This window comes from Anolis carolinensis, chromosome 1, assembly GCF_035594765.1.
Source record: "Anolis carolinensis isolate JA03-04 chromosome 1, rAnoCar3.1.pri, whole genome shotgun sequence".
In the NCBI taxonomy this organism is placed as follows: domain Eukaryota; kingdom Metazoa; phylum Chordata; class Lepidosauria; order Squamata; family Dactyloidae; genus Anolis; species Anolis carolinensis.
This window is the reverse complement of record NC_085841.1, coordinates 100,613,583-100,638,521: the sequence shown is the minus strand read 5'-3', so window position 1 is coordinate 100,638,521 and position 24,939 is coordinate 100,613,583. Positions and strand designations below refer to the sequence as shown.

General features: G+C 39.8%; 1 protein-coding gene across 1 annotated transcript in view; it reads left to right on the top strand.

Annotated features, from left to right (window-relative positions):
• Window positions 1–798: 798 nt before the first annotated feature.
• fig4 (FIG4 phosphoinositide 5-phosphatase) overlaps window positions 799–24,939 on the top strand; it is a 75,857-nt gene continuing 51,716 nt past the window's right edge. Inside the window, exons 1-7 of the mRNA XM_003215643.4 lie at window positions 799–1,091; window positions 12,507–12,605; window positions 13,769–13,892; window positions 16,158–16,314; window positions 18,568–18,618; window positions 19,329–19,477; window positions 22,379–22,507. Coding sequence (XP_003215691.2) covers window positions 1,029–1,091; window positions 12,507–12,605; window positions 13,769–13,892; window positions 16,158–16,314; window positions 18,568–18,618; window positions 19,329–19,477; window positions 22,379–22,507 — 772 coding nt within the window. The 5' untranslated portion in view covers window positions 799–1,028. The remainder of the gene's footprint in view (window positions 1,092–12,506; window positions 12,606–13,768; window positions 13,893–16,157; window positions 16,315–18,567; window positions 18,619–19,328; window positions 19,478–22,378; window positions 22,508–24,939) is intronic.

Here is a 24,939-nt window from a genome sequence, read left to right as displayed (position 1 = left end):
AAACACCCATTTAAAAAGAGCATTATACACAACACATATTGAAACAATCAGGACACAATCTCCATGGCTGCACCCACCTACACTGTAGCACAGGTTTGAGCACACTTGGGCCCTCTCTCCAGGTGTTTTGGACTTCAACTTCCACAATTCCTTACAGCCTCAGGTCCTTCCCTTTTCCTCTTCAGGGCAAAGGATAAAAGTTTGAACCATCCACTTAGGGTGTTTCTACTAGAGGGGAGCTTATTTCCCTTGGGGAAAAGGAAAGAGCCCGAGTCTGCGAGGAACTGAGAGAGCTGAAGTCCAAAACACCTGGAGGGAGGGCCCAAGTTTGCCCAAACCTGCTCTAGAATGAATGTGACTCAGCACCACTTTGACAACCACGGCCGAATGTTAAGTAACCCTGGGAGTTGTAGTTTGGGGAGCCACCAGCACTCTTTGGCAGGGGAGGACAAAGAGTTTGGGAAGTTTCCCTACAATCAGAGACCATCCATACTGCAGAACTACAGCAGTTTCACGCCGCTTTAACTGTCATGCCTCTGTAAATCTCAGAAAGCCACAAAGCCCAGAATCCCATAGCATTGAGACATGGCATTTAATGGGATGTCCAACTGCATTCATTCTACAGTGTGGATCCTGCTTTGGCTGACAGCTGTTCCCGTGGCAGGTATCCTACACGGAGTGTACTTAGGAGCGGGGCCACACTTAAGGCATTCCTCAGGGAATCCCAAACTCAAAATGGCTGCGGCTGCATCAACGACAGTCACGTGAAGCTCGCGTTGGCCTTCCGGTCGTCGCTGTGCTGCGCCTGCGCAGGATGAGGCGGCACGGCCTTTAGGCCTGTGTGTGAGAGGAGGTTCCGCGTCCAGTATGCTATCAATCTTTGGGGTCTCCCTCGAATCTTGAGGGAAGCGGGAAAAGCTTTGGGGCTCATGCGGCCCTGAGCCGTAGCCTTAGGCTTCCCCGGAAGGAGGGAGGGAAGGAGGCTTCAGGGCCTGGCGCCAGGTGCAGCCCCCTCCCCAGCGGTTGCCATGCCGGCGGCGGCCCCCATCATCAGCTCTGTGCAGAAGCTGGTGCTCTACGAGACCAGAGCAGTAAGTAGCACCCGCAGCGCCTGCTCCTCTCTCCCGCCATTGGCCTAGGACTGGGGGCCCTTCCACACAGCCATATAACCTAGAATATCTGCTTTCAACTGGGTTATCAGAGTCCACTCTGCCATATATCCCAGTTCAAAGCAGAAAATGTGGGATTTTAGTCAGCTGTGTGGAAGGGGCCTGGGGATGCATCTACGCTGTAGAATGAACGCAGTTTGTGACACCACTTGAAATGCCGTGGTGGAAAGCTATGGAGTGAAGTGACTTCTTGTTTTGTGAGCCACCAGCACTCTTTGGCAGAGAAGGCCAAAAGACGTGGAAAACTACAGACCCCAGGATTCCATGGCCATGAACTATAGCCGTTGAAGTGGTGTCCAGCTGCACCCTGGGAAGCAACATTTAGGTGTTGTAGAGATTAAATAAATTAAATAATAGAGATCAAATCATATCGTCGTATGACTCATGTTGTATTCCAGTATACTGTATTTCCTTTCCCTTGCAGGATCCATAGGGACAGGCCTGCAATAATAGTAATTATGATGTTGATAATTGGTGCCCCTCCAATAGCAACATCTTGAACCAACATCCTGAGCTTTTATGGAGTTGGGGGTTGGCTCCAGGACCCAAGATGCCCAAAACTCATTATCTACAATGGTGTAGTACAGGAGTTCTTTTTCAGCCGTGAAGCCGTTTTTGAAGCAAAACTTTCTCATGGAGCCCCAATAAATATTTTTATATATATATATTATTTATTTATTTTTATCACACTTTTAATAATAATAATACTTTATATTCCACTCTTCTCCCCTTGGGGACTCAGAGTGCATTACAATGTAAACAGATATCAGCAAACATTTAATGCAGGGGTCCCCAAACTAAGGCCCGCGGGCCAGATCCGGCCCGCCGGAGCCATTTATCCGGCCCGCGGCAGCTTTCCTCCCTTTCCTGCGTTGTCCCGCTCCCTGCACAAGCCTTGGAGACTTGCCTTTCCGCCTTCCCGGCCACTTTTCTGCTCTATGAGCCTTTGAGCCTCACCTGGCTCCCCACTCTCCCTGCATAAGCTGTGGAGGAGCCTTGCCTTTTACTGCTGATCAAAAGGTATTTTAATTATTATTTAATTAATTATTAATTACTAAGGTGTGTTTCCTCCAGGTTTAGCAATACGTTGATCAGCAATATACTCCGGATTTCTCCCTGGGCTGGAGGCCTTAGTGAGGGAGAGTTTCTTTCTCCACTCAGACTTCCAGTCCAGGGAGAAATCTGGAGTATATTGCTATTCTTGATTAGCAATATACTCCGGATTTCTCCCTGGGCTGGAGGCCTGAGTGAGGGAGAGTTTCTTTCCCCACTCAGACTTCCAGTCCTGGGAGAAATCTGGAGTATATTGCTATTCTTGATTAGCAATATACTCCGGATTTCTCCCTGGGCTGGAGGCCTGAGTGAGGGAGAGTTTCTTTCCCCACTCAGACTTCCAGTCCTGGGAGAAATCTGGAGTATATTGCTATTTCTGATTAGCAATATACTCCGGATTTCTCCCTGGGCTGGAGGCCTGAGTGAGGGAGAGTTTCTTTCCCCACTCAGACTTCCAGTCCTGGGAGAAATCTGGAGTATATTGCTATTTCTGATTAGCAATATACTCCGGATTTCTCCCTGGGCTGGAGGCCTGAGTGAGGGAGAGTTTCTTTCCCCACTCAGACTTCCAGTCCTAGGAGAAATCTGGAGTATATTGCTATTCTTGATTAGCAATATACTCCGGATTTCTCCCAGGACTGGAGACCTGAGTGAGGGAGAGTTTCTTTCCCCACTCAGGCTTCCAGTCCAGGGAGAAATCTGGAGTATATTGCTATTTCGGATTTCTCCCTGGGCTGGAGGCCTTAGTGGGGCCTCTCCAGTATTATTATTATTATTATTATTATTATTATTATTATTATTATTATTATTATTAACATTGAGGATGGGTGGCCATCTGTCAGGTGTGCTTTGCTGTACTTTTGGTGCACAAAGGAAGAAGAGGGTTGGACTAAATGGCCCAAGGGTCTCTTCCAACCCTCTCCATTATTTTATTATTATTAGTAACATTGAGTCTGGGTGGCCATCTGTCAGGGGTGCTTTGCTGTGCTTTTGGTGCACAAAGGCAGAAGAGGGTTGGACTAAATGGCCCAAGGGTCTCTTCCAACCCTCTCCATTGTTGTATTATTATTATTAACATTGAGTCTGGGTGGCCATCTGTCAGGGGTTCCTTGCTGTGCTTTTGGTGCACAAAGGCAGAAGGGGGTTGGACTAAGTGGCCCAAGGGTTTCTTCCAACCTTCTTTATTATTATTATTGTTATTATTATTATTATTATTATTATTAACATTGAGGCAGTATTTGTTTCTTTTTTTAACCTCAAAATAAAATATGTGCCATGCGCATAGGCATTTGTTCATAGTCCGGCCCTCCAACGGTCTGAGGGACTGTTAACTGGCCCCCTGTTTAAAAAGTTTGGGGACCCCTGATTTAATGTCTTGTTAAATACAATGAGACGCACATACAGATAAAGTAAAAGACTTCTCTTTTCATTTCCGGCTTTGGAGACGGTGCTCATTCCTGGCTCTGGGGAAGTACTCTTCTCCATGTTCAAGCTGAGGAGCCTGCATTGTCACCTCCTGGTTGTGTGACCGGCATGACTGCTTGGAGCATCCTTATGCCTTTCCCGCCAAAGCGGTACCTATTTATCTACTCACATTTGCATGTTTGCTAGATTGGCTGGAGCTAGGTATAACAGCAGGAACTCACCCCGTCCTGTGGATTTGAACTGCCAATCTTCAGGTCAGCAGTTTAGCAGCAAAAGGGTTTAACCCATTGCTCTACCATGGCCCTTTTTCTTCCATGGGTGGGATTCAAAGCGACAAACAATATTATATTATATATGATGTCTATCAGCCATAGGCAAATTTTTGGACACAGGCTACCTTGCATTTTAAAATTTAATAGACGGCCAGGCCAGTGGCAGATGTGTTTGTGTGAACTAACTGGAAAAAATTGAACTAATTCCTGTGCACACTACACATATCTTGTTTGTAGTGGAAAAGAAAGAAAGAACAATGTAGTATTTAACATGAAGACAAATTTTAACCAATATAAACTTAATAGTATTTCAGTAGAAGACCCCAGGGGCTATCCAGTCCAACCCCTTTCTGCCATGCAGTAAAAGCACAATCAAGGCACCCCCAACAGATGGCCATCCAGTCTTTGTAATAATAATAAGAGCAAACCCAGGGGGCATGCAGTCCAAAGTGCTTCTGCCATGTAGGAAAAGCACAAAGCAGCCCTTGTAGATGGCAATCCAGCCTCTGTAGTAATAGTAAAAAAGGTAAAGGTTTTCCCCTGATGTTAAGTCCAGTCGTGACCGACTCTGGGGGTTGGTGCTCATATCCATTTCTAAGCTGAAGAGCTGGCGTTGTCTGTAGACACCTCCAAGGTCATGTGGCTGGCATGACTTCATGGAGCGCTGTTACCTTCCCGCAGGAGTGGTACCTATTGATCTACTCACATTTGCATGTTTTCAAACTGCTAGGTTGGCAGGAGCTGGGGCTAACAGCAAGCGCTCATTCCGCTCCCAGGATTTGAATCTGGCACCTTTTGGTCCGCAAGTTCAGCAGCTCAGCGCTTTAACACACTGTGCCACCAGGGCTACTTGCTACTACTGAATGGCAGCTGTTTTCTGGGTACAGATGTCATCAGGCCAGCTACCTGTGCTGCTACTCCTACTTTCATGGCAACTTAAAATACACTGGTTTGCCAGCCACTGCTCCAATGGTGCATTTATTATAGCCTTAGTCCATCTGTGACAAAAAAATGAATATATTATGTGCTGGTTTGAATGGAACTGTATGGAAGATGAATGAATGAAACCTAATAATTTTGAAGAGACCATTCTAAAATATTAAGTCCTGCAATTGTTAACTACTAACTGCTTGCTGAATTGTAATTAAACATTGCTAATAAGACCTGAAATAATGGACCTGTCTGGCAAACTATGATAAGAACTTTGACAGTGATAAGATAAATGTTTACAACTGTTAAGAAGGAAGTCAACACAAGGCCAACACTAATCAAGAAGAGTCAACATCTGGTCCAGGAAACTGAGATGGAGCCAGGATGGAAGACGTCTATAATTAATTTACAACTTTGGTACAACATCAACAAAATATTGCTATATAAGTGACCATATGACGGTCCAGAAAGTCTGACAGATAGCAACACTGTTCACCCGCCATGCTCAGTGGAGATGGTGTATGGGAAAGAGGCAGATTTGCAAGGAAGCAGTCTGGACACTTGCTCCTTTTCTCAAGGGAAGAGGAAGGAGTGCATTTTGGAGTCATGATGTGTAGCAGGGAGTCAGTTCTGCTGTATGGAAAATGGGCCTGATCCTTTGCAATGTTCTTAGGGGAAAAGGATGCATTTTGAAGGTTTGGCGTTTTGGCATTTTGGAACTATGTGTTGGCAGGCTGCAGTGGAAGCTGGGTCTGGCCTAAACAGGTGCTTTTCCAAGGAGGGAGAAAAGAATATGGTAATATTTGTATGCATGAAGATGGATGCATGTTGTGTGTGAATGCTGAGTGAAAATGTAACCCCCCTTTGTTAGCCAATGTTACTGTAGGTCATTTGTGAATCCAATGTAGTTGAATAGAATCTGTATGTCTGCATGTCTAATGTCATTCTTAGTTGTTGTGTAAAAGTTCTGCTATACCTCTCACACTGAAATTGCAATAAAAAGAACCTATGCTTTAAAGTTATTGAAAAGTTATTCATAACAAATCATCAGTAGTTAGATTAACACTCTTCAGGCAGCACTCCATATTTGACTTTTGTGGATTTGATCATTCATGGAACTGGTTAAAATGTTATCTCAAAAAACCTCTGGGTCCTACTGGTCTACGGTCTAATTATACTGGACCTAGAGAATTTAGGCCCCTTCTACATTATCACATAATCCAGATTATCAAAGCAGATAGTCCACATTTTCTGTTTTGAACTGGATTATATGAGTGTAAACTGCCATATAATCCAAAGCAGATAGTCTAGATTTTTCATGGCAATGTAGAAGGGGTCTAAGAGAGTCCCAGAGATAGCACCTCTCTAGGTCTTCCAGCATGATTCTGTTCAATCTGGCATTTCACCACAAGGTCATGCTCTAGATATTCTTAGAGATAAGTTTCTCAGGTTAAAAAAATGCTATTCACAATTTTTCAATTTTATGGGAACCCTGTTCCTCTATTCCTCATGAATGTTATGGGATTGACTGATAAGAAGGAGCAAATCATAACTTGTGAAGCGAGAAGAGAATATACAAGTTTCGTACTTGTTTGGTTAGCACCAAATAATGGATTGACATTAATAACTTCTTAAGCAGAGCCTCTTTCCTAACTGAACTTGCCTTAGAGTGCTGGTAAGTTTGTATACAGAAATAGACTATTTACTGGTTTGACTTGTACTATCGTGAAATGTAAAAGGGATAGAATGCAGGATGGAGCAAAATACCTCCCAGTGGTTTTTGCTAAAAGTTTGAATTATAACAGCCATTATCCCCCAGGTCAGTATGAGTCATAAGAATTTAACGAACATTTAGAAGACCTGTCACTATTGCACATGGCTATGCAACCTGACTAAGACTAAGTTGCAAAGTGTATTAGTTTGAATTAAGTCAAGGATTTAAATTAAGTTGGCTATCAATGTTTCATATTTCTACATAGTATTCATTGGTTAGTTAATCTAGCCAATAAGACAATGTAATGTAAAAATAAATGGTGTTATTCACTTTATTTTATCTTATCGTTTAAATCCCTGACCAGAACCAACCTAGTTTGCAGTTTGGTCTCAGTTTGCAATTTGTATATCCAATATTTTATTAAATTTGGAGTAGATTATAGATGAACAAAGGCTGCAGTGCACTTTCCACATCTCTGAGGAGACTTCCCCAAAGTGCCTGATCCCAAATACTTCTCTTGTTAAAAACGTGTCTATTTTCAAGTGAAACTGGCACAAAATTTCCCAAACCACTATAAAAACATGCTTCCTCTCTGCTTCCTTCTACCCTATAAATCATCCTGAGACCCAGAAAAAAGACATATGTGCAGCTGAAAATTACAAATGGAAGTGATGTTATGCCTCCTGGTTTCATTGAATGTGACATTGTGGCTTGTTGGTTGTTGTAGGGGATAATAAGCCTCTATATACTTTAGACTGGATGTTAAATGTTATGCTATTTAATAGAGAACATTGGCAATCAAAACCTTTGACTCTGCATGTTTTTATACTGATTGCTTTGTGTATTAGACTAAAAGGCCCTTAACTTTCCAGAATCAGGTTGTGGAGCAAGCATTTAATACTGTTAGAATGAAAAACAAATGACTATTTAAAGAGATATTTGTAATATAAAAGCAGCAAACAAGAAACAACCAAAGAGCCTAAAGTCAGGAAACATTGTCACAGTTGTATCTCTGTTCAGGAATTTACATTCTTGAACGTTTACCTGTAGCTTTAAAATTAGCGGGGATGGAAAGTAAGTTCTGTTGCCAGGGTCCTCTAAACCTCTTAAGTTAGTGTTAAAGTCTGTAACCCAACTTGGTTGAATGAAGTTACAGAACTCTTATGGCTGGAAATCAGGGTTTTCGCTTATCATCAGGTCAGTGCTCGATTTGTGAAGGTATAGTTTATTCCTGGGTCCTCAGCTAATATGCGTGTCTGTATGACATGAGGCTTATGTGCCTGCTTCCGTACCCATTTCCAGTTTTAGCATTGTACATGTGCCCATGAAAACCTTAAGTATACTGTTGAGGTAATCTGGAAATTATTAGGTAGCCTACAAGATACACAGAATTAGAATTGTTGTGAAAAAAACTCCTCTATTTCTCCAACACAGCATATGCTCTGTTTTGATATATTTCACAGCCCATGTTTAGCTCATGCTGCAAGATTACCAATTATTGGATCTTTTTATGTAACATGCTTTTATTTCAGTTTAAATTTTAACAGTTTTTTCAAAATAAGATAATTGAATTTTTTTACAAAAACAATTATTTTAAAAATGCTTTTGTGTAACAACTGTACAGTGACTAACCTGTTTAAACAGCTTCTCTGAATAGACGATGTTGTTGAGAGTTGTTTTTCAAACGTTGTTTGATGATTGCCTGCAGAGAAGTCAGCCACAAATTATCCATCAGCCTCAACAGGTTTTAGGCTTGTGTTTGTGGAGCTTTTTTCATTTTTTATTTGTACCTCCTTCCATAGCTTTTAAAAAATTACCCAGAAATGCCTTTTTTATAACAGGCTTTAATGTAAACTATTATTGTTTTTGCTCCACTCTTTAAGAAAATACTCTTTTTCTATTTATCCTTCTGAAAGCATCATGTAATATATCTTTATGTAGTTCTTGATGTGTGTAATATAATGCAGCATGCTTAGCTCTAAGTGCTGTATTTTACTGTCTGCTGTAAAATGACAAGAGCACTTTGTAAACATAATTGTTAGAGAGAGCCAAAAAACTGGATAGGAAGATTAGTTTCTTCTCACTTGCTGAAAGCCAGACTATGCAAAATGGAAATCTTTGACTTATCATTTTGGAGAGGGTGAAATTGCAAATAGCAGTTGGTAGAAGATGCATTTTCAATCAGAAATTATTTATTTTCTCAGAATGAGCAGCCAGCACACCTGAAACGTGTGGTTCCTTTCTCTTGTTTCTTTTACCTGAAGTACTGAGGATTCTTTGCCACTTGTCAAGAAACCTGTATCTGTCTGAAGTTTCTTACAGTCACTTATGGTCTGGGTACCTGATTTTTCATCTTGAGAAAAATGGCATTGATTAGCATCAACACTCCCTTTGGAATAATATTAAGCAATGCTTTAGAATTTCAGGTTACTTAGCTTGGGAGAATAAGCATGTAGGCTGTTTTATTAGTATAAATCAATTGATAAATTACATTTCCATTCTCAGACATAAACATAGACTTCAGTCTAGACACATTATCATATATTGACATCTTACGTAAGGAATCGCAATTTTTACATTTTACAAAGACCACTAACAGGTAACCACATATACTTAATGTTGGTGAGGAATTGCATATCACACACAGCACTATAACATGCTGTATATACATAAAAACACATGTAAAAAAATTGACCCAGAAAACCTGAGTTTACTTATCCTTGGGCCAGCGAAAATACTATATCTTAATCCTTTTTTTTAAAGAACTATCACTTACCTGGCTAGAGCAGTGGTTCCCAACCAGTGGTCTGCAGGCCACCAGTGGTCCGCAAGAATTGCGGGATTTTTTAATTCAGAAAATAGGTGGCAAGGGCAGCACTAATGAATGGGCTGATATAAAATATATGATAGAAGCAGCTCAAGCAAGAGCAGGAAAAATGGGAATTAAAAATGGTTTGAATATTAAGCAGACTATATGCTCTAGGACAGTGGTTCCCAAACTTATTTGGCCTACAGCCCCCTTTCCAGAAAAAATACTACCCAGCACCCTCTGGAGAGGTGGGAGTGGCTTAGAGGGGTGGGCGTGGCTCCTGCTCAAGAGGGCGGGGCTGAACCTCTCTCCTAGTCCAAGATGCAGGGCTGGCAGGGGGAGGTGGGCGGGGCCACAAATGGGCAGCCAGGACTGGGATGGGCGGAGTTAAGAGCTCTGAGGCAGGGCTGAGCTTCTATCCCTGTCCTGCGACACCTGCCAGGACACCGGGGGCGGGGCTAGAGGAGGGGGCGGGATCTCTTCCCAAGTGCCTGATGGGGCTGAACCTCTATACCCCACCCCCATGTTCTAACAGTGCCTCAGGAGAGGTGTAGAGGCTCAGCCATATCTCGGGCTCTTGGAAGGAGGCCCCGCCCCCTTCCCTAGCTCCACCCTCTGTGTCCCAACAAGCACCTCAGGAGAGGTATAGACTCTCAGCCCTGTCTCGGGCTCTTGGAAGGAGGCCCTGCTCCCTTCCCTAGCTCCACCCTCTGTGTCCCAACAAGCGCCTCAGGAGAGGTATAGATTCTCAGCCCTGTCTCGGGCTCTTTGGAAGAAGCCACGGCCACTCCTCTAGCTCCACCCCTTGTGTGTCCTAACAGACCCCTCAGGTGCTCAGCCCTGTCTCCGGCACTTGAGAAGAGGCCCCGCCCCTCCTCTGGCCCCGCCCCTCCTCTGGCCCCGCCCCTCCTCTGGCCCCGCCCCTCCTCTGGCCCCGCCCCCATGTTGTAATAGGTGCCATCACTGCCCCCCAGGATCGCTCCAGCGCCCACCGGGAGGCGGTAATGCCCACTTTGGGAATCACTGCTCTAGGATTATATTTTTAAAAGGATGAAATACACAACATGCTGTTGTAAGAAGAACTGAGACTCGAAATGGGAAATTCTGATAGCTAGAATAAAAGGAAAAAAAATCTAAAGAACCGAATCATGCTCTCTTCATGATAGATCAAGTAAAATAATACTTGAATTGAAGATACAGCTGTTCCTGGCGGGTGGGGAGCGAAGGGAGGGAGGAAAAATATCTGCTGGACACAAGTGGTAAATAAGTATGGGATTGGTAAAGTTAAGAAAATAATACATATTATATTAAGTGAAAATGTAAGTGAAATATCATTATCGAGATTTGTATTCCTCTACTCATGTTTATGATAATAATTAAACAATACTGTGTCATTGTACATAATGGGATTTCAGCATCCACAGATTGTGGTGTCTGTGGGGGTCCTGGAACCAAACCACAGGGGATACCAAATGCTCACTGTACCTTCCACTATACTTCTAGCAGGTCTCCATGGGTAAAATTATATTTTAATGCAGGAAGCATAAAACATAGATTGTGTTTGTCATGATAGACATTATATCAAATTTCAGTATCAAATAGCCTAAATTTCACCAGCAGTTATAGTACTTACCCTGTTTTCCCTGAAAATAAGTCCTAGTAGAGGTTTTGCTGAATTGCTAAATATAAGGCCTCTCCTGAAAGTAAGACCTAGCAAAGTACATACCATAGATTGTTGTATATGGAAGTAATGGAAGTAACAAGAAAGTCTGAATAGGATTCACAGTTTGTTTGGTTATGCTGGTTTGTGATGACAACTACTATACAGTATATCATTTTTTGTTCAACAATAAATGTGAATTCTTCTTCATGGAAAAATAAGCCATCCCCTGAAAATAAAACTTAGTTCATGTTTGGGAACAAAAATTAATATAAGACACTTTTATTTTTGGAGAAACAGGGTATCTTTATTAGTGTGAGGTTTAAAGCTGTATTGATGAGCTAGGAAAGAATAATAATAATAATAATAATAATAACAACAACAACAACAACAACTTTATTTTTATACCCCGCCCCATCTCCCCGAAGGGACTCGGGGCGGCTTACATGGGGCCTTGCCTGATACAACAATATAATAACAATAACAAAACAATAACACAATTATCCCAACAATAAAAACATCAGCATCAATAAAACAGTCATTAAAATCAACATGCAGCATAAAATGTTAAAATCAGGAGACTAATTCATAGATCTAGGCCAAAGTGCAGAATATTCCGAAATGGGGAGAGGTAGTTTCACAGCTAAAATGGACAATAAAGTGCAATGTAATAATAGCAACGCATCAACAATGGAGCTATTTTAGAATGGGCAGATAAATCAAACCCACAACAATTAAACATCAAAGGCCTTTTGGAAGAGCCAGGTTTTTAGGCTCTTCCGGAAGGAGAGGAGGGTAGGGGCCTGTCTGATCTCTCTAGGGAGCGAGTTCCAAAGCTGGGGGGCCACGATGGAGAAGGCCCTCTCTCTCGTCCCCACCAACCGTGACTGCGAGGGGGGTGGGAGCCAGAGAAGGGCCTCCCCCGACGAGCGAAGAGAACGTGCGGGTTCATAGGGGGAGATGCGGTCTCTAAGGTAGGAGGGTCCCAAACCGTTTAGGGCTTTGTAGGTGATAACCTGCACCTTGAATTGGGCCTGGAAAATAAATGGCAGCCAGTGGAGCTCCTTAAACAGAGGCATTGAACGCGCCCTGTAATTCGCTCCAGTTAAAAGCCTCGCTGCATGGCGAGAGTCTCATTGTCAACTGGGTTGAGATTATAAATACTGAAATCTACAATATCTGTGTTGTCCATTCCTAACCTGTGTTAGATACTTTAAAATTAGATAATTTGTAAATGCTTATATATTTTTATTTTGAGCACAAAATTGCCATTATCTCAATGCAGGCTTCATAAAACAGGCATAGTTCACAAAAACCTATGTTGTGATAAACATGTTTGTTTATGGTACCATAAAACTCTTTGTCTATAGTTTTGCTAATTAAGTTGTATTGGTAATTGCAGTTGCATTGATTTAATTCACTTTGTACAACATTTATCACTATTTTCCCCGCTTTTCTTTATTTTTTTAAACAGCGGTATTTTCTTGTTGGAAGCAATCATGCAGAAACAAAATATCGTGTTTTGAAAATTGATCGCACAGAACCAAAGGATTTAGTTGTCATTGATGACAGGGTGAGTACTACTTCATAATTGGACATGTCATTGGGAAAAGAACATAAGTGATCTATAACTTTATCGTATATAGTTATAAACCATTACAGTTTAAATCAAAGGGTGAGATTTTTCATTGGGAGATGTAGATGCAGAGACATAGCTATGACATCCCTCAATATTACCCTTCAAAATTCTGTCTTTATATCCTCCAGTACAACCATTTCAAAGGCATTGGAAAGCAGAGTGATGAGTAATGATGTGTCCAGTCCCCATCCAGTTGCAGGATAGCTAGCCTGTTTATAGATTTAAAAAAACAAACTTTCAACTCAGCACCATTTCTTGAAAACTGAGACTGTACTTGTATCTTCAATAGAAAAGAGCATCTGGAAAGGGTGTATGTTTTCTTTAAACAAGTTTCCTGAGTCCTATAATAACAATGGCTGGGAATGTACTGTTGACTTCAGCAGTTATTAGAGTAGCAGGCACTGCTGTCATTGATGCCTTCAACAAAGCTTTCTTTGTGGTGTAGTGTATGTTAGAAGAGACTGTAGTTATACTGGAGAATAGCCATAAAATTGGTTAGAAAAAGCTTGTACTAGTGAAATTTGATTTTGGAGTAGTATCAGTCAGAAAAGAAAGATAAATTGTGGAAGTGGATTTCATTTACCAAACTTTCAGATTTGGCCTTTCTTTGTCAGTTGAAGCAAAGACTTTAAGCTTTCTTCTTCTTTTGCTGTTTATAGCAATGCACACATTGGAGATTGTAGAGATTGTTTCACAATCTTTTTAAAAAACATATTGAATTATCTGCATTTTTCCACTTGATTTAATATTGTCCATGTAAAAATAAGAAACCTCAGGGCAGATGTATGATAATTGGAGCACAAATTGCAATCTGAGTGAGCTCCTTAAATTTTGTTCCAAAGGCATACAACCCCTCTTCCCCCCCCCCCCCCCCCCAGAACATGTTAACCTGTACACTGAGTTACCATATGAACCCACCTCATTTTACTGGTGTGTATTTCACAATATTACAACAATGGGGATGTGGACAAACTGTAATAAACTGATCAATTTTCTGATAATGTTCAATGTCTATTCTGTATATCAGTACCTGTAAGTATCTAATGCAATTTATAAAGGAATGTATTTTTAGATGATTGTATATCTTCATTTTTAAGCATGTATATACTCAGCAAGAGGTGAGAGAACTACTTGGTCGCTTAGATCTGGGGAATAGAACAAAAATTGGGCAGAAGGGCTCCTCTGGATTATCACGCGCTATCTCTGCTTTTGGTATAGTAGGTAAGACCTTTTGACTATTTATTTACCATGCCGCTATAAAAATAAGGTCTTATACAGTTCCCTGAACCTTGGTCAGTTTTTATTTTGCAAATTTTAAAATGTTAAAATTATTTAGTTGTGTATTACATCTGATACATATTACAATTGGTGCATATTTTAAGACTCAATGCACTTAGTGGGTCTGAAATAGGTGACAAATGAATTGCAAACAGAGATCTTACAAAAGCATAGGTAAATCTTTTATCTTGGTGACCCATCTTCTGGAAAAGGAGAACATTCTAGTGAGTGTGCTGAGATGGCTCTTGGATTCCTGTCAAGAATGAATGTTCCATCCCAATACGTTTAAATATATTTTTAAATATGGAGTGTTCCTTGAGTAGATCTTTGCATTTGAGAACACAAAATTTCAAGTAATCTGTTTCTGATTCCAATCAGAATCCAACTACAGACTTGGAAAGGATTCTTCATTGCTTGGAATGTGATCATACTACAGGGTTCTGGCAGTGTCTGCTTGTTTTCCAGGAAACTCAGGCTGCTGGTATTGAAGCAGTGCTTCTTGGAATTGTGTGGTCTCCACCATTTACCTAGCTTATGAACTTTCCCAGAAGGACCCTCTAGTTCCTATTCATGGCCATCCATTAAGGCTGTGACTGCTTCTTCTGTCTTGTTGAACTGTGGTCTCTTAGAGGATGTCTGCCAAGTAGCTACATGATTGCAATCTTTGACTTTCACTTCTCATTATAGGGTTGATATCCGTTCCAGGACTGATGAGAGGGCAGTTGTGTTTTCCTGTTTGGATTGATGTGGGATATGTATTTTCTTAATTTAACATGACACTCATGCCACCTTTGGCTAGTAGCTAACTAGTTTTCCATTTGTCTGAGTCACACAGACCTCAAAGGAGGAGGACAGGCTGCATATATGTAAGTGTAGTTCTGTAAGAGGTCACTTGTGTACCCACACAACCCCACCCATCCTCCTTTTATTGTGTCCTGCCTTCTTCTTGGTTCTTAGGATGCTACGGTCAGGGTGTCTGTGGAACTGAGGATAACCAGTAAAAACTTAAATAGTAGATCTAAATGATTCTGAATGGTACATTGTGCAGGCACAGATGATCCATTTGTGCGGGTTCACAGATGACCACTCAAAGAATTACAGTATGCAGTCTGTTCTTTTGAGTTTCCATGGTAAATCCAGAAAGATATGCTCCATGAATGTTGGGATTGTACTGTACCACAAGCTTCTACTGCATTTCTTCATCATATCAACTTAGTTAGTTAATCCACAGTTAAGCGTCAGAAATGTTACAGTCCATTTGTGCAGCTGCTTTCTCATGGAAATGATCATCATGTGAAACTACTGTAATGTGTGAAGCTACCTCAGTAGATTTTGTCTATGAGACTGTGGGCCTAGAGGAGAGAAGAAATCACCAATCAGGCAGATAAATTTTGACTACTTGTGTGGGCTCAGAATTTAAACTATTGTCCCCTTCTGAACCTACTGGGGGAGTTTTTTTTTAAGGATGTGGTAAATATTCCCTCATCAAATGTCCTTTCCACTTCTGAAGGTGATGGGTTCACTGGGAACACAGCCTATAATGAAGATTTTATAAACAGACCAGTTGAAAAATAAGTTGATGGGTTGAATATTTGCTCCTCTTTTGCGAGTTGAGCATTCTTATTGTAATGTGGTAACAGGCCAAATTCTGAAATCATGGGTTGTCAAGTGGCTAAATAATTAAGAAATTATAGGAATGAAAAGTTTAACTGATGTGTCATGTAGGTATCATAGAATGTTGGGATATAGAAATAATAGATTTCACTAAACAATCCAAGTCTGTAAAACTGGGTATAGCATTTTATATCCTGCTAGGTAGGATTTATGGTCTATGGAACACTGAAACTTTTTTTCTCATGTGGAAGCTAGAATGCTAGAAAATAATGACCTAGCTATTGCTTATATCGTCACACAGCAGTACTAGACAGTGAAATATGCCATCAGAGTCTAATAAATAGTTGTATAAAGAGGCGAAAAGCCTTTTTGAAAAGCAGTCTTTAATTTACATTAATTAATGATTCAATATAAGATGTAAAAGGAAATGCATATCATTGCAACAAAATGCTATAAATGAGACATTTCCCATCTGTAATTTTATAAGATGTTTGAAAATATTGTATCATTACTGGAAACTTTGAAAGGTTTTGTGATTACTTTTAGCCTTCTAGCAGTATATTGAATTGAAGCTACTTCTTCTGGTTCTTGTAGGTTTTGTCAGATTTTTAGAAGGCTACTACATTGTGCTAATTACAAAGAGGAGAAAGATGGCAGATATTGGAGGACATGCAATATATAAAATAGAAGATACAAGTATGATCTACATTCCAAATGATTTTGTAAGAGTGACGCATCCTGATGAAGCGAGGTAAAATTTTGTGTTTCATAATGTTGTATTGCTTTATATGGTAAGATTACACAGAGAGGATAGATTATTTTCAATGACCTTAGACAGAGATGGCTCGCTGGACATTATATGCCCCCACCCCCGGGCTGTATTTCTATTTCTATTTCTAGAATGTGAAACCAATTGGTTGAATTAGATTACTACGTGGGATTCAGATTATACTATCTCTTAACTCTTCCAGAATATTTAGGATTGTTTTATTCATCTTGTTTTGTCCTTAGGTCACACTCTCAACAATTTTTTTACTTGATTCTTTTCCTTCAATGCTCTTCATCCGGTTGTTGTCCTTTAGCAACTCCTAGTACTCAGTATTCCTGTTGGCCCCACAGATATTTCTGTTACTAGGCTCTCTACTACATTTTGTTTCTCCCAAGGCATTTTGGTGTTTCTGTGTGTGTCACTTAACACTGTGATAAATGCCAATAGCTGGGATGTTTGTACATATTTTGGGAGGTCGGCCAGTTGATGCTTCAGCCTTCCCTACCATATGATTCCTTAACACGTAGTATTTATATTTCCTAATAACACTGACAGTGAAATTAATATGATTTCTGACAAATAACACATTTTAGCTACCTGGTAAAAATAACAGCATTACTGCCAACTATGCAGAAAACATGTAAATATCTTTGAAAGTGTAAACCCAGAAATAACTGTTTAAAGTGAAAGCGATTTGTTTGTTTGTGGAAATGGTCCAGCTGAGATTTCTGATGGAGGAAAGATGGGAGCCTGTTTTTGCCCATTCCTATCCATAGCACTATGTCCGAACTAACTTTACTAGTGTGTTTCAGAAGAAACAAGAATTTGTAGCAATTCTATCACGTACCTCCCCTCTTTTATACCAGTTGTTCAGCTGACAAGGACAAATCATTCATGTGAGGGAATGTGAGACCCAAGAATGCTTGTTTTCTGCTGTCCTAGAACTTGAAGCAATGGGTTCAAAGGAGATTCCACCTGAACATAAGGAAGAACTTCCTGACTGCGAGAGATGCTCAACAGTGGAACTCTGCCTCAGAGTGTGGTGGAAGCTCCTTCTTTGGAGGTTTTAACAGAGGCTAGATGGCCATCTGTCAATGTTACTTTGTGCTTTTCCTGCATGGCAGGGGGTTGAACTATATGGCCCATGTGGTCTCTTTCCATTTTATAATTCTATGAGGGCTTCAGTTCAAACCACAAGCACCAGCTTGTTGACAATGTCACATCTGATAGTGCCAACCATCTTTTTATGAAATACGCGCACAGTGCTAATACAGCAAGGAACACTGCAGAGGTAGTAGAACTAGAATTATTTTCCCTTCTAGCATTATATTCTTGTTGCCTCTATCTATTGTGCATACATTGCCCTTGCTGGACTAGAGCAGAGCTAAAACACTTTAATGATAATTATTAATTTTTCTGTGTATTTCTTCTTCTTATTATTTTTATTTATATCCCGCCTTTCTCCCCCATGGGGACTCAAGGCAGTTAACATCTGTCTACACTAAAGAGTTTTAAAAGAGCAATACAAAAGTTAAAAACAATTAAAGAATAACAGTGTAGTAAAAACAGAATTAAAATACAGCAAATACATTAAAATGGCCTTTAAAACTCCTTTCCCCCAAACTCACCAATTTCTGTTTGCATTCTTCCTGATGTGTGCTTCTAAAGCAGCTTCTCAAACTGCTCCTCCGGATGTTTTGTACTTCACCTCCCATAATTCCTAACAGCTGGTAAGATGGCTGGGATTTCTGAGAGTCCAAAAAAAAAAAAAAAACACCAAGAAGAACACAGTTTGAGAAACACTGTTCTAAAGTAAATTGTATGATAATTCTGTTACTGGAACACAGCACCTTTTTGGAAGTTGTATAGAAGACCTTGGCTGTTTGGGGTGCATGTGTTCAATAACAATTAGCCCCTTAATTCTTGCTGGAACCAATTTTAATGTAGCTTGATTATATATCAAAATTTTGGTTGGTATCAGTATGAAGGAAACAACCCCCATGCGAGGCTGAATGTTATGTGTCAAGTTACCTAGCACCTTTAGATAATTTGTTAGTTCATAAACAAATATTATAATTATGCACACAAATCAAGAATTGATTAAAGTAAGAGCAAATCAGTCACATAGTGCAGCAATGGCATGTTTCACTGCTGGCAGAGTGGCCAAAATTTTAGTGTTTAGTAAACCTTTTGTATATGAATACTAATATAATATCCTGTGTGTATTTTTTTTAGATACCTTCGAATTTTTCAGAATGTAGATTTGTCTAGTAATTTTTATTTCAGGTATGTTTCTTTAATTTTAAGTGATCTTTAAAATATTTGTCTGTGCTATATACAAAATCTTTCTGTGAAGAAGCATGGAAATAATATTTATTTTGATTGCGTTTTATTAACATTGTGTTAAAGATATTTACAACATTTTTGTCAATTATATAAAATATCTACAAACATGTAATGTCTCAATTTCTAATATACTCAATTTTAATAATGTAATCCAGAGTTTCTCAAACTGGCTTCTCCAAATGTTTTAGACTTCAGCGCCCACAATTCCTAACAGCTGGGAAAGCAGTTGGGATTTCTGGAAGCTGAAGTCCAAACACCTGGAGAAGCAAAGTTTGAGAAACACTGGTGTTTCTCTGTCAAATTCTCTTGTAATGTGTACTTTTGTATGTTTTTATTGTATTGTTCACTGTGAGTCTTCATTTTAGGGAAAACAGAATATAAATAGTAATAGTAATAATAATCATCATCATACCTAGACATTCCAATGAGAATTGCTTGTTGTAGCATCAGAGAGGAAAGAAATACTTCTGTATGTATGAGCTCTATTACTTCATTATGGATTTTTAAAGTCAGGAATAGATGAAGTTCAGCTTTTGGCCTTTTCATGGTTCCTAAGGCCCTTAACACACTCAAAATTATTTTGAAAACCCGTTTTGGTTCACTTCCTGCTTGTAATAAATATATTTTATACTGTTTCATTTGGATTTCAGCTACAGCTATGATCTATCTCACTCTCTCCAGTATAACCTTACTGTTTTGAGAATGCCCCTTGATGTACTTAAGACAGAAACAACTCGAACTCGGCAAGAGAGTTTTGATATTTTTGAAGATGAGGGACTTGCAACTCAAGGTGGGAGTGGTGAGTATGAATCAAATTATGCATTTATTGTCAAGAGTCAGACGCCAATTAGCGAACAAAAATAGAGTTTATTCAGCAGATAAGCCAAAAAGTAATGATAACACAGAAAAAACCTTGAAACACTTCACTATCAGTGCTTCAAGAGCAGTTCAAACAAAAATATAATTCAGCAACACAAGCAGGTAAAAACAAAGCTAAACAAACTTAGTGCAAACTGCACTTTCTGAGTCCAAGCCCTGCCAGCCGGCTCTGTAGTTTTCAAAGGAACAGTTCCCAAAAGAAAACACTAAATTGGTCAGGAAACAAACAAACAAACTAAGAATGCAGTAGACTGCTTCCACAATGTGGATAAAGCCAAAGGCTCCAAAAGGATGGTGAAAAGATGTCGTCCGGGATTCCAAGGTCAGGTTAGGAGATAACAGCGGTGTCCAAAGAGCAAGCCAGGAGTCAAAAGCCGATAGTAGTCATCAATCACAGGGCGAAGGCAGTAGCAAGGTCAAATTCCGATCCAAGGTCTGAAGAGGGTGCAGTCATCCAAAACAGGTCCACGATAAGACACAGCGAGAGCCAAGCTAGGTGATAACAGCAGATTCAAATCATAGTCCAAGTCCAGTCTTCATGGAAACACAGAGATCCCAATGGCGCCTCAGCAACACCTTGCCACACGCAAAGTGCAGTGGCCAAACATTCCCATTTTATTCCCCTTCCTCCTGGGTGACCAAACACTCACACCCAAACACCAGGTGTCCCAAATCTACTCAGAGTCTGAGCTCCACACAGCTAGAGCTCGTGGATCTGGAGTACCTAGCAATTCGTCGGAGTCCCAATCATCCTGCCCACACTTAGCCCCATGAACACTTAAAGAACCATCCTCCCTTCTCCAAGCATCCCAATTGGGATCAGCTCCTGCAGAAACCCCAGGTTCAGAAGTATCCATAGACCCCAAATCCCCAGACATCTCCGGTGGCTGTGCCCATTCAGTGCCCGCTTCCCCAGCCGCCACCTCTTCCTCAGCATCCATCTCCCCATCTGAATCTTCCTCAGAAGATCCCCCATATAGCTCTCTAAGTCGCTTCCTGCGCAACTCCTCCAGTGAACCCTCATCACGAGGGTTTTTTCTTCCTCTTCGAATTCCATCCCCATCAACCATAATCCCCGAAGGCGCAGTCACAACATTTATTTTGATAATTTTTCAACAGCTGAAGTGTCTCACTATTTTTATAAATCAGTGCTTTAACAGCTTCAGATTAATATGTATGTAAAGTATAATTTATAGCTAGGGATGTGTTTGTTTTGTTCAGCATTTCTATAAATGATTCATTTTGGTAGAATAGCTACTGGTGCTTGCAATTTTGGACAAATGATTATTTAGAATGTTTTTTTATAACAGATTTCATAGATATGAGTTTTCACCTGAAATACATTCATATTTGGAATATGAATAAATACTGTTGTTTTTTAGTTCAATAGTGCCAAATTTTCATAGGAAAATGTTGTGGTAGTATAGTATTTTTGAGTTGTTATGTTTGAGAATGCTAATAATTTAGGACTCAGCCTTCCCTTTTAAAATCAGTAATATAATATGTTAGAAATTAATTCTTAATCTTACGTTATCACTTCTAACAAGCTACTGAAATATGTTCAAGCCATTTCTTCTATACTCCTCAGTAGGGAGTTTCCTTCCACCCCAGCAGGTCTTTTTGAAGGATTGGCAGTGGTGATTCCATGTGCTGACTCTTCCAAGAGCACCTGCAAATTCCCTGGAGACAAGCTTCGTTGCACTTTTTTCTTGTTTTGCATCATCACTAATATTGGAGAAAACTTTGAATTGATTAGGTAGCTCCCTACTTATAGAACGATTCCTGGTTTTTCTATCCTATGTGTAACATAGGGCCGGGCTGTGGTGCAGGTTGGTGAGCAGCCAGCTGCAACAAATCACTCTGACCAAGAGGTCATGAGATCGAGGCCAGTCGGAGCCTGCATTTGCCTCTGTCTCTGTTCTATGTTAAGGCATTGAATGTTTGCCTTATATGTGTGCAATGTGATCCACCCTGAGTCCCCTTCAGGGTGAGAAGGGTGGAATATAAATACTGTAAATAAATAACATTCCTCCAAGTGTCTACCTCCTGTGTTTGAACACGACATCCTACTCAGAGAAATCTCCTATGTAATTCTCCTGCAAGCTAGTCTGTTTTGCTGGATCCTAAGGCAACCTCTTCCTCCCTAATATGTTGTAGTGTGGTTACGTGGTCCTTGAGGTGCTGGACTTCTCTTCCAATAGAGTCACTCACTTGGACTTGCTGCGGGTACAGCTACCCGTGTCTTCTGGCAAGAACACAAACATTCCACAGCTTTTGCAGGTGACTACATGAGTTCCTTCCATTCCAAACTATTCTCTGAGACTGGAGAGTTGGCTCATTCATTTCTCTGGGCATGGCTACTTTCTCCACTACTATAATCCTCATGTCTTACCATCATGGTTGTCTATAAACCCTGCCAGGTTAGATCAAAAATTAATCAAAGTCCCCTTTTCAATAATAATTAGGCAGATACCTCTCTCATGATGATTGTCTGTTCTGGTTGTATGGTAATAATAGGCTGTAGGCTGTTCCTGTGTGAGTTACATGAGACCCAGGGACAGCCAAAGCTAGTGGACTTTGCTCACCTCTTACTTTCTAATCTAGATACTTTTTCAAGTACATATATGAGTGAGTTAATTTGTAAAAAAAAAAAGAAAAAAAAGCCCCTGTCTAATTGAATCAGGGGCATGTGGTCGTTTCAATTTTTATGAAGGATGATGGTAGCTGCAATGCTACATTATCTGCTGGACCCCATGTTCCCATATTTGAAATAAGTTACATTAAGCAGATATGCTTATTGTTTAATTTATGCATTTTTCAGGTGTATTTGGAATTTGCAGTGAACCCTACACAAAATATGTGTGGAATGGGAAACTACTGGACACTGTTAAAACTGCAGTTCATCGGGATTGGCTCTTGTATATTATTCATGGATTCTGTGGGCAGTCAAGTATCCTTCTACTGTTAGAAATGAATGTTTATTACAGTAACTGAAAATTGCAATTCTAGAAAGCAAAATGAATTATGGTAATATACAATACTGTTGTTGCTGATTAAATCTATTCACACATTAATTAGCTGTCTTTTGTGTAAAAAAAGAACCCCTTGGATCTAAGAGCTGAGAAGTGGAAACAGGAATTCTCAGCTTTCATCTGCTGCATTCATAATGAAACACAATGAAGGGTAATTCTTATTCCGAGCATGCATGTTACGAGAAATTGTGCATGGGGTAATGGTGCCAGTGAAGAAATAAGGGCCAGATAAAGCCTTCGTCTACCTACCACAGTGACTGTGGTGTATACTTAGCTTCACTGTGAAATTGGGTTTCAATAGCATAACTGAACATACTTATTTTGGAGCAAATAGTAGCAGACTGAGTGAACTATCATTTAAAAAAAAAATACCTTACTATTAAAAACATAGTATGGCAGGGGAAATGGAGCAGCCATACTTCAAAATAAATGGAATATATTTTAAAGGTTTGAAGTGTAAATATTCTTGATTGTTCCCTATGCTTTAATTTTGTTCATAAAAGCCTATTTGGTGAAGGCTTTGTAGACTAGAAGCAGATTTCCTTAAGACCCCAGTGTCTGCTTTTGTCAAATCCTTGGCACATTGTGAAAGGCAGGGCAATGAAAAGGTTTCTCTCCATCTAATTCACAAAAACCTAAATAAAACAACTTTCTATGAATGTAAGAACAGTACAATGCTTTTTGTAACATAATACTTTGATGCATTATGGTCTTTATTTGTAGTTGTTTTGTAGTTTTTCTTTATGATCTGTTAATATTAAACTTCACAGGGATTTTGACGTATAACTTCTTTAAATCAGAAGGGGCAGAACTGACAACCCTCCAGATATTGTTGGACTAAAATTACCCCTGAAGAACATAGCCAGCGGTATGAAATGATGGGTGCTGCAGCCCAACAACTTTGAGGAGGGCACATATTTCCCATTGTTGCTTTAAACAGACTTAACTATGCTAGAGATTCAGAAAAAGCATATGAGCGAGAACACTAAAGGTAGACTTGCTTTTGAAAATCATTTATTTTATCACAGATGTTCACCATTATTGTTCTGAAAGTCTGAATTGATGCTAAGTATTACATGGTAAGTATCAACCAGAGCCCTTTGGATCAAGACTTGCTGAATATATGAGTTGTACGGCAAAGTATGGGACTGGATGCTATCTCCAAGCCTGTTTTTTCAACTCCCAGGATAAACAAATGAAGACATTATTTCTTGATCAAAGTAAATGATGAGTTGCTTTCCTTGAAAGTTTCCAGGAATGGCAATTCATTTTTTCAATATGTTTCACATGTCCACAGTTTAATGGTAATGTACCAATTTTTCAAAATTTGTGGCCACTTTTGCAGAGGTGAACATGTATGGATTTTTCACATCTTGAGGAATCCACAGGCTGAAATTAGCTTGCAGGACCATTATAGTTGTTCATGCCAGTGTATGGCAGCTTTCATGTCCTTTTTACAGTGCTCTCAGAGTATATACAATCATAGAGAATAATGTCAGCCCTTGCCCTCTTCACACTATTATTAATATGGATTTTCAGAAATGCTTTTCATGTGATCATGCATTGAAATGATTAAAAGATTATCTTTTTTAGAGTAAGCTGTGAAAAAGATTTAAAATAATTAGAAGTGGGCATTTAAGTGTGTGCCCATATTCTTTGAAATTACGTGTAGGTGCTGTAAAATTAAACTTGATATAGAAATTTTTCAGACAATTGTCTGTTTTCCAACTCCATTACAGATAATCTCTTCCTTTTATTAAAGCCTCTGTTTTTAAGAATATGAATTCAAACTGTTCACCTGGGAAACATGGTTTTAGCAGTTTTAAATATACAGGCAGTTGACAGTTGTATTATTTTCCAGTTTAGCCTGAGGTCTAATTCTTACATATCAGATTTTATGGAATATCCTATACTGTTCCTGTTTGGGCTGTGTTTCCCCACAAGAATCCTTGCACACCTCAGTCATTTGCATGACATTGATGTACAGTAGATCACTGTTGCTAGCTTAATAATGACTATACATCTGGGCCATTAAATATACATTACAGAAAATTCTTGTTCGGTTGTTAAGATCTGGAGAATAATGGTCTTTTTTTATTTGTCAGGCTACAAAAGTATTTCAGTTTTGTATAGATTTCAGTGATATATTTAGAGAGTTCGTATTTCCTGATGGTGATAGTGTCTGATCCATAGAGGATTCTGCCCATGTAGAGTCAGAATCCAACCTACAAAGGTTCCTGAGTCATCCCTTCGCAACCCCTCTCATCTGGGAAAAAGGAATTCCTGCTGTCATTCCTTGATTGAAAATAACAGTGGGGATTTCACTTCCTACCATTCTCCGCTGCAGTGC